This window comes from Lepidochelys kempii, chromosome 4 (genome assembly GCF_965140285.1).
Source record: "Lepidochelys kempii isolate rLepKem1 chromosome 4, rLepKem1.hap1, whole genome shotgun sequence".
Taxonomy (NCBI): Eukaryota; Metazoa; Chordata; order Testudines; family Cheloniidae; genus Lepidochelys; species Lepidochelys kempii.
In genome coordinates this window covers 30357755-30368354 of record NC_136383.1, presented here as the reverse complement: position 1 = coordinate 30368354, position 10600 = coordinate 30357755, and the positions used below count along the sequence as shown (strand labels likewise).

The window sequence follows — 10600 nt, the reverse complement described above, 5'->3', positions numbered from 1 at the left end:
TTAATAGATTAAATAGGTTTCAGGTAATTTATTTTAAATCATGCTGTGAAATATTGGTAGGAACTGTGAAACAGAAGTTTAATAAGGTCATCATAAAAATACAAGAAAATGTTTGCTTTGTTCACACACATCTCTGGTATTTTATTATGCATGGTTTAAAAATATGGGGAGGTGAAATTATCACTAAAACCCTCCTCACTACTCCCCAGAAAAAGAGTGCTGGTTCAACCAGTTGGTAAAAATGAAGGTAATATTTATAGAAGTCATTTTCAAGTGGTCCCAAGGGAAACCAGACCTCAAAACTGCAGGCAAGTAAAAGGAAGTTAATGGGCGATGCTGATTATTGGACAGACTTCTCAGGTACAGAGAGGATTTCTCAGTAATAGATTAACTAGAGTATCAGTGCGTATCAGTCTCTGTGTGGTACACTACCGTTGTCAGTTTCAAAGTTCACACTGAAAACCAGCAGAGTCTGAATGAAGTCCGGGTAGAGGAAGACTTAAGGGAAAGTGAGGTAAGTGACACACTGAAACAGACAAGTTATGAATTTAAGAATGGGGTGGGCGGAGAGGGGGTGGAATCAGCAAAAATCAGTGATAAAAAGCAATACTTAATACTGTAGAGAAGCGTATGCAGCCATCTTGCTGTGATTTTCCTGTGCTGATCTGCATCCCTGTGATTGATTTTCAAAGGTTCTGAGCATGTGTGGCTCCCTTTGACTTCAGTTGGTGGTGGGGATCCTGGGCACTTCTGAAAATCCAGTTCATGGTGACAAACAGTCCCAGGTAATAGGGACAGCAGTTGGTATTTAAAAATAAACACTTTCCTAAACAGGTTTAATGAATCTGAAGTGAGTAAGGGGAGATTATTAATTCAACTATCCCAATTTTCTCTGTTCATTTTCAGTGAAATTAATAAAGTACCTGTTTTCCTAGGTTTTTCCGTAATGATTAGACAGCTATTCCCCCCTTCATTAATATGAATTAGAAAGTTCAATATCTGTACTTCAATCGTCAGAGGATGGATTCATCCTCAGGCTTTTGTTAACTATCGCCACCTGTAAGAGCTAGTGCCTCCTGTAAAATGAGGACTAGTTAAAATTACCTCTTGAACAGGTACAAGAGAGCCTAAATAAATATACAATGTTGGGTGATGGACATTCTAAAAATATTCACTGAATATGAAATATCACAATCATTTAAACAATGCTTGTGAAGTTTCTAGTGTCACTGCTTACCTAGACCGACACTTTATTCCCAAATACGGGCACTGTCTTTTTTGACACGTCCCTGAAATCCTAATTATTTTTAACTATAAAATGTATGTAAAGTCCTTTTGAGACAATCAATGGTCTGGATCCAGGTAGTAAAGGCTCTTAAGACACTGCATTATTTTAAATTAATAGGCACTATAAAGAGGAGCTGTCTTTTTAGTGGTTTTATTTGTGTATGTATATATTGAAAATAAATAATTAGTTGTCTGTCCTCTCCATCACCATCAATCATCATCACCACCTCTCATCTTTCCCTTCCCCAGGTCCTAAGTGATTTTAGATTGCTATAGCACCAATGTGTCATGCAGTGTTGTTATAGCAGTGTTGGTGCCAGGATATTAGAGAGGCAAAGTGGGCAAGTTAATATCTTTTACTGGAAACTTCTGTTGGAGAGAGAGAGAAGCTTTCGAGCGTACACAGAGCTCTTCCTCAGACCTGGGAAATGTACTCAGAGGGTACGTCGACATATAAACTAGATACCTTCTGGCTTGCGGTGCTCAGTCTGCGGCGCTGTTGTATAGCTGTGTAGACTTCTGGGCTCCAGCCAGAGCCCAGACTCTGGGACCCTGCAAGGGGGAAGGGTCCTGGAGCCCAGAAGTTTACACACCATGAAACAGCCCCACAGCTCAAGACGACTGGCCTGTGCCAGCCATGGGTTTCTCTTTGCTGTGTAGACATTCTCAGAGTGTCACAGGTGGAACACATTGTTTACCATAAGTACAGTAACTCCTCACTTAAAGTCATCCCGGTTAACATTGTTTCGTTGTTAGGTTGCTGATCTATTAGAATGGGGTGGGCAAACTTTTTGCCCTGAGGGCCACATCGGGGTTCCCAAACTGTATGGAGGGCCGGGTAGGGAAGGTTGTGCCTCCCCAAACAGTGTGGCCTCTGCCCCCTATCCACCCACTCCCACTTCCCCTGACTGCCCCTCTCAGAACTTCTGACCCCCCCCCCAACTTCTTGTCCCCTGACCATCCCCTCCCTGGACCCCCCACCTCTAACTGCCCCCCCGGGACTCAACTCCTATCCAAGCCCCCCTGCCCCCTGACTGCACAATCCCTATCCACCCCCGCACCCGATGTCAGGCCCCCCGGAACTCCCACGCCTATCCAACACCCCGTTCCCTGGCCCTTAACTACCTCCCCCAGAACCTCTGCCCCATCCAACTGCCCCCTATCCCCTGACTGCCCCCCGGGACCCCTTACCCCTTATCCAACCCTCCCACCCCCCGCCTCCTTACCATGCCGCTCAGAGCGGCGGGACTGGCAGCTGTGCTGTCCAGCCAGCACAAGCCACACTGGGGAGAAGGGGGGGGGGGTTGGGGGGAGATGGACCACAGGAGGGGAGGGGCCAGGGACTAGCTTCCCCAGCCAGGAGTTCAAGGGCTGGGCAGGATGGTCCTGCGAGCCGGATGTGGCCCATGGGCCGTAGTTTGCCCACCTCTGTATTAGAACATACTCATTTAAAGTCACGCAATGTTCTGTTATAATGTTGTTTGGCTCACCCCGCTCCGTCCGCCTATTCCAGCTGGGGAGTGGGCAAGCCCTCGACCCCACTCCCCAGCAGGAGCGCTGGGCAGGCAGAGCAGGTCAAGTACCCATGTCCCAACCCTGCTATGCTCCTCTCTCAATCGAGTTTCACAATCATCATTTGTGAGTACAGTATTAAATTGTTTAAAACTTATACTGTATATGTATATGATATATATATGTATATGTATATTTTTTCAAGTGAAAAAAATTTCCCTGGAACCTAACCCTTCCTATTTACATTAATTCTTATGGTGAAATTGGATACGCTTAACATGGTTTTGCTTAAAGTAGCATTTTTCAGGAATATAATTACAGTGTTAAGGAGTTACTGTAGTTAACACATATTTCAAGGGACCATTCAAGATGAAGTAGCCTGTTAACACGACAAACTTCAACCACCTGTCCATTAAAAACTCTGGAAACACCAACACCAGCAAAGAAAAAAGCAAAAGCTTGTCTCTCTCACCAACAGAAGTTGGTCCAACAAAATATATTACCTCACCTACCTTGCCTCTCGAAAATGGATTAGACAAATTTCTGTAGTTCCAACCTGAAGAGTCTGGAATGTTGGCCATGGCAGATGTTGCTATGCCAGCATCACCTTGGAAAGGGGCAGAGGGCACCTGTTCTGGTGTGTTTGTTCTGGAACTGGAACCCCTTCTGGATCCCTCTCTACTGGCAGTTTTGGGACAATTGGTGACCTGTGGTAATGCTCAAGTGTGTAACTCCAAACAGTTGTTTGACAGAGGGGAGACGAAGGTGAAGACAGAGCTCAGAAATTGGCTGCTGGAACAGCATGTGAGCTACCCGCGTGGTGGAGGACATGCTCCCTAAGTTTTGTGGGGTTTGAGCTGCTTCCCTCATGCCATCAGGTTTCTAGGGCTTGATGTTAGTTTAACTCACAAAACACAGCTACAGAACCTACTCCTCTCCCCTCTGTTCTCTCCCTGTCACCATCTCCTCTGTAATCTCTCTCCCACCCCCTTCCCCATTGTTCTCTCCTTAGTTGGACTGTTTCCCCTACATTGGTCACTTGTGCTCCCTAGTTTCTCTCAGCTCCCTCCTGATTCTCTTGATATAGGAGATCTGCTGATGTGGGACAACTGCTATGGCACTTCAATCCGGGTTCCCTATTTGTGGATAGCAAGGGTGGACAGTGGGTACAGAGGAATGCTCCTTGGGGTCAGTCAGAGGTACTTCTCTGATTGGCACTTTACTCCCCACACTGCCGAAGTGCTTCAGTCAGAGCAGGTCAAAGTGCTTCAAGGTGCAGTTCTTATGGTTTACTGGTTATTTCTGAAAGTTGCTTTGGTATCACCCAGCTAAAACAGCTATTAATAGTATTTGTTCTGGATTTGCTGAAACAGGTGTGTGGACAAAGGCAGATACAATGTCTGACACCGATGAGATGACCATCAATCTTCTCTTGGTTGGAAGGACCCAGAGTGGCAAAAGTGCTGCTGGGAATAGCCTTCTGGGCAGCTCTGACTTTGACAGCCATCTATCCCCAAGCTCTGTGACCACATGCTGCAGTCTCGGATGCAGCTGCCGCATCTCAGGCTTCACACGCCGAAATGGCTACGAGCTAGCCCTGCGGGTTCATGTCATGGACACTCCAGGGTATCCTCACAGCAGCCTGAGCAAAGAAGAGGTGCGGCAAGCGGTGAGGGCAGCTCTGGCTCAGCACTTTGGAGAGGAGGGCCTTCACCTAGCACTCTTGGTCCTGAGAGCTGACTTACCTCTTTGTGAAGAAGAAAATCATCACACAATTCAGCTAGTCCAGGTAAAAAATTCTCTACATCCTGGCAACTCTGTTGTTTTTAGAACTAGGAACCCTCAAATGATATCAGCTGAAGTAGAAAGGAGACAGGTAGGTGCAGTTCCCACACCCACCTCTCCCTCCCTCCCACAGCCCAGGCTTGTTCTAGCTAAAACTCAGTAGCATTTCTGTGTTGCAGACAAACTTTTCATTTTAAATTTGATGGAAGAAAGTTAAACACGGAACAGGTGGCCAAGTATTATTCACTTAATTATAGCAGGGCTAAGCAGAAAGGGGCCTGTGAATCTGGTTTACCATTAAGAATGTTTTTCTCCCCCATCCCACCCCCATAATAGGATTTACATGTATTGCCTTTTGAGGTTTATTATCAAGGACCCAGACCTGTTGAGAAGAAATGCTACTTTAATCATCTGCAACTAGAAGCTAAATGAACTATATGCAAAGAACTACATTAACATGGGGTGAATTAAGGTGTTTTGAATTGCACAAAACCCAGAGGAACTTCAAAAACTAAAACTTTCCACCAGCACCTTAACTCTGCCCCCTAAAACACATATGCATTTTCCAAGAATTGTACTTGGTGAATGTTAAGTTTGTCAATGTTTATATAATAATTGATAGTTAAAACAAGAGGAATGTTTGATCAAAGCCACTGCTATTTTAGTAAGACAGTAGAACCTCAGTTATGAACACCAGAGTTACAAACTGACGGGTCAATCACATACCTCATTGGAACCAGAAGTATGCAATCAAGCAGCAGCAATAAAAAAGCAATACAGTACCATGTTAAGCATAAACTATTAAAAATAAAGGGGGAAAGTTATAAAAAAAAATCTGACAAGGTAAGGAAACTTGGTTTTTTGTTTAAATTAAGATGTTTAAAAGCAGCATTTTCCTTCTGCATAGTAAAGTTTCAAAGCTGTATTAAGTCAATGTTCAGTTGAAACGTTTCAATAAACAACCATGTTCAGAGTTACAAATAACCTCCATTCCAGAGGCGTTTGTAACTGAGGTGCTACTGTACTACTATTCTGCTTTTTTATAGCAGTTGTCATCTGATCTTCTCAAAGCACTTTACAAATAAGAAAAATTTGTCAAAACTCCCCTGTGAGGTAGAGGTTATTCCCATTTACCAGATAAGGAAACCACAGATAGAGATATTAAGTGAATAGCCCACGGCCACACAGGTACCTTGTAGGTAGAACTGGGAGTATAGCTCAGATCATCTACCTCTCTTATAATACCAATAGTGTTCAAAGCTAAGCGGGGAGTAATATACTTTACATTTCTTTAGCAACTTTCCTCTGGTGGGGATTCACTATAACAAATGAGTGTTTCAATCCCTTGCGCTGGGATGGAGACTCCTCCTCCTCCTTTGTAGGTGGCTGAAATTCACCCAAAAATTGCTGACACTTAGCAACAACAACAAGAACGGTCACTCACCTTCAAACTGTTGTTCTTCAAGATGTATTGTTCATGTCCATTCCAAACAGGTGTGCACGGCAGCTGGAAAACTTTTCCCCTAACAGCATCAGTCAGGTCGGCCTGGGTTCCCCCTGGAGTCACGCCTTCAGGGTGCTCAATATAGACCCCAGCTCACCTGCCACTGCCTCAGTTCCTTCTTGCCGGCTACTCCAACAGAGGGGTAGGAGGGTGGGCATTGGAATGGACATGAACAACACATCTCGAAGAACAGATACAAGAAGGTGAATAACCATTTTTTCTTCTTTGGGTGCTTGTTCACGTCAACTCCAATCAGGTGACTCACAAGCCTGAGTTCTGGAGGTGGGGTCTGAGTCATCCACTGATTAGAGCACTGCTCTTTCTAAAGGCCTGTGGAGTGATTGCGCAGTGCATGGTGAAAGTGCGTATGGAGGACCATGTCACTGCTCTGCAGATTTCTTGGGTGGGAACCTGTGCCAGGAATGCCATTAAAGAAGCCCGAGCCCTGATGGAGTGTGCAGCGATTGGGGAAGCAGGTACACCTGCCAGGTTGTAGCACTCATGGATGCAGGACGTGATCCATGACGAAATCCGTTGAGAAGACAAAAGAAGACCTTTCATTCTGTCCACCCCTGCCACAAATAACTGGATGGACTTTTGGAACGGCTTTGTTCTCTCAACGTATAAGGCTATTGCACTGCAGACAGCCAACGAGAAGCCTTTGCTCCCTGCCGCTCAAGTGCGGCTTAGGCTAGAACACTGGGAGGAAGATGTCCTGGTTCACGTACAACTGGAAGACAACCTTTGGGAGGAAAGCTGGGTGAGGCCTGAGCTGAACCTTGTCCTTACAAGAACACAGTATAAGGAGCTTCTGATGTTAGGGCCCTGAGCTCAGACACCCTCCTGGTTATTGCTACCAAAAATACCACCTTCTTTGAGAGCAGGGAGCACATCGCCAAAAGGTTTAAAGGGCAGACCCATGAGTCTGGAAGGGACCAGATTGAGGTCCCAAGCCCGGACAGGCTGTCAGGACCTTTAAGAAAATGGCTGACCACAGGATTAGCAAAGACCGAGTGGCCCTCTGCGCCTTGGTGAAAGGTCGAGATGGAGGCCAACTGGACCCTTATTGATGAGATAGAGAAGATATTCCAGTATAAGTGGTACAAAGGTAAGCATCGGGGGATGAATGGTACTGCGCAGACCAGATTGAAAATCTCTTCCACTTGGCAAGGTAGGTGGCTGTCATGGAAGGTTTGCTACTGCCAAGGAGGACTTGTCTAACCAGGTCTGAGCAGACGAGCTCCATCAGGTTCAGCCATGGAGCTTCCAAGCCATGAGGTGCAGCGACTCAAGCTTCGGGTGTTGGAGACTGTCAGGATCCTGTGTTAGTACATCCGTGAAGAGCAGCAAGGTGACTGGAGCTTCCACGGACATTTCCAGGAGTAATGTGTACCAGTCCTGGCAGGGCCAGTCTGGAGTTATCAATATGACCGAGGCTTGTTCCCACTGTATCTTGAGGAGCACCTTGTGGATGAGAGGGATAGGTGGAAATGCATATAGGAGATGGCCTCGCCATGGGAAGAGGAATGCATCTGTGATGGAGCCTGGGCTGTGATTCAGGAAGGAACAAAACTGCTGGGACTTCCTGTTGCGTCATGTGGCGAACAGGTCTATCCGGGGAAAACCCCACTGATGGAAGATTGAGATCGCAACTTCCGGGTGAAGGGACCACTCGTGGCCACGGAACGACCTGCTGAGATAGTCCGCCAACTCATTCCATACTCCAAGGAGATACGATGTTTGCAGATATACCAAATGCTCTACACAGAAGTCCCACAGCATGAAGGCTTCCTGGCACAGAAGAGAGGAGCGTGCACCCTCATTTGTTGACATAAAATGTTGCTGTGGTGTTGTGTGTCATAACTAATACATCTCACTGTCAAGTGGGCTCAGAAACTCTGGCATGCCAGGCAGACTACTCTCAGCTCTCTGACACTGATGTGGAAAGCGAGTTCCACCTGAGACCAGACCAGGACCTCATGTCCTGAGGTCTCCCAAATGTGCTCACCAGCCCAAGACTGACGCATCCATCACTAGCAAGAGAGACGGCTGGTGAAGGAGACCCCTGCACATACTACTTGTGGGTCGAGCCACCACAGGAGGGAGTAGAGTACCAGACAAGGTAGGGTTACGATCTTATCCAAGCTGTCCTGGACTGACTGATACTCCGAGGCTAGACATAACTGAAGAGGTCGAAGTCCGAGTCTGGCATGCTGTACTATGTAGGTACAAGCCACCATGTGCCCCAGGAGCTTCAGGCAATTCCTTGCCGTGGTGGTGGGAAACTGCCAGAGACCTTGTATGATGTTGCTGAGGGACTGAAACGTTGCTTCTGGGAGGTATGTCCTGGCTTGAGTCAAGTCTAGTACTGCCCCTATCTGCTGAACCGGGGACAGAATTGATTTCCCCTCATTCAGAAGGAGGCCCAGTTCATCGAAGTCAACTTGTGCCTTCACTTGAGACCTGGATTGGCCCTTGATAAGCCAGTCGTCGAGGTACAGGAATACCTGTACCTGCCATCTGCACAGGAACATGGCCACAACTGCCATGCACTTGGTGAACACTCGAGGTGCTGCCAATAGGCTGAATGGGAGGACTGTGAACTGGCAGTGGGTGGTGTTCACCACAAACCTGAGGTATTTTCTGAGGGACAGAATTATTGCTCTGTGAAAGTACACATCCTTCAAGTTTCCTGGATCCATACCAGTTTCCTGGATCCATTGAAGGAATGACGGAGGCCACAGAGACCATGCAGAACTTGAGCTTCTTCATGAACTTGTTGAGTTCTCGCAGGTTTAGGGTGGGCCTGAGCCTTCTTTTGGCTTTCAGTATTAGGAAATACCGAGAATAGAAACCCTTGCCCTTTTGCTCCTGAGGAACCTCTTCCACTGCTCCTAGTGAAAGGAGTGAGTGCACCTCCTATATAAGGAATTGCTCATTAGAGAGATCCCTGAAGGACAGGAAAGGGGTGGTGGAAGGGCGGGGTGGGGGTGCACAGAATTGGATGAAGTATCCCCTCTCTACCGTGCGGAGCACCCAGCAGTCTGAAGTGATATGGGACCATGCACGGTAGAAAGGGGACAGTGAGGACGAAAAGGTAAGGTGGGGTAGATCCAGTTCTTGTCCTGGTGCGCTATGCTCAACTGCATCTTCAAAAGGCCAGTCTGGGGCCGGAAGGTGGTTTCGGCTGGCCAGAACCCTGCTCTGAGGATGGATGCAGCCTTTTTTTGCCACTCCTATTCCTCCTCCAAGGAGCGTTCTGTGGTTGGTAGAACTGTGATGGAGGCTGCGGCCAGAAATGCCTGTGCTGAGTCGCAGGAGTATGGAGGCCCAAGGACTTGAGGGTGGCCCTCTAGTCCTTTAAACTGTGGAGTCTATTATTTGTTCTCTCAGAAAAGAAGGCTGAACTCTCAAAGAGGAGGTCCTGAATGGTTTGTTGGACCTCGTAGAGGAGACCCAAGACCTGCAACCAGGAACTCTTCCTCATTGCCACCTCTGTGGCCATTGCGTGGGAGGCAGCGTCTGTCCCGTCCAACGCCACCTGTAGGGAAGCTTGTGCAATTAGTTTCCCTTCCTCCACCAGTGCAGAGAATTCCGCATGGGAGTCCTGTGGCAGCAGGTCTGCAAACTTGGCCTTCGCACTGCAGGTGTTATACAAGTATCTGCTCATACACAGAATGACTGCCGCAAAAAAAAAAAAAAGGACACAAGACGACATTGGCAGACTTGGGGGAAGAATCCAAAACATTTGGTTCTCAATCCCATGCTTTAATCTAAATTTAATTTAATTTAAAATAAACCACAATGGTTTCACAATAGAAAACTGTTAGCGAGTCACCATATATTTGCTTTGACTACAGTAATTTCTGCTCAGGCAGGACTAACTTTTTTTTGGAGTGGGGAGGGACACTACTAAAAGTTAAATTATTTTCTGTTCTTCACAGACAACTGAAAATGATTTTTTCTGGATTTCTAGGGGGAAAAATAGTTTTGGAGGCGTACTGCGGGTGGGGGAGGTTGCGGAGAGAGAAGAAATTCCTTTCCCTTGAACTTTTCCACTGGAAATTTCTCAAATACTTCTCATATGAATGAGCTTCTTTGGAAGTCGGCCAGCGGGTAAACACTGATCATCATTTTCATAGTGTCTATACTGAGCACTATAGGAATGAACTTTCTAAAGAGATACATGATGTTACTCTGACCTAGTAGAGAAAAATCAAGCTCCCAATACCAGGTGCTTTTGGGATAAGGCCCACAGGCAAGGAAAAGGAGAAATGAATCAGAATTCTTTGTATTTAGCCTTTCTATGTGCTATTGGCTGACTAACTCTCTCTGTTGGAAAGGAGATGAAAGATGTTAGGAGATAAGCAAATAGAAGATGATCCTGCCCTCCCCTCCCCCATCTGAATTGAAACCTACTACTTTTGTTTCATGTTTCTGTTATAATTATGGCTCACAGTTGATACAATGGTTAGCTATTTATTTCTAAAAGCCCAGATGTTATGATATCAT

General features: G+C 46.4%; 1 protein-coding gene across 2 annotated transcripts in view; it reads left to right on the top strand.

Annotated features, from left to right (window-relative positions):
• Nucleotides 1-438: 438 nt before the first annotated feature.
• Nucleotides 439-10600, top strand: part of GIMD1 (GIMAP family P-loop NTPase domain containing 1) — a 37071-nt gene continuing 26909 nt past the window's right edge. For both annotated transcript variants that reach the window (XM_073340849.1, XM_073340850.1), the window contains exons 1-2: nt 439-514; nt 4173-4588. In XM_073340849.1, the coding sequence (XP_073196950.1) occupies nt 4196-4588 (393 nt within the window). In that variant the 5' untranslated portion in view covers nt 439-514; nt 4173-4195. The remainder of the gene's footprint in view (nt 515-4172; nt 4589-10600) is intronic.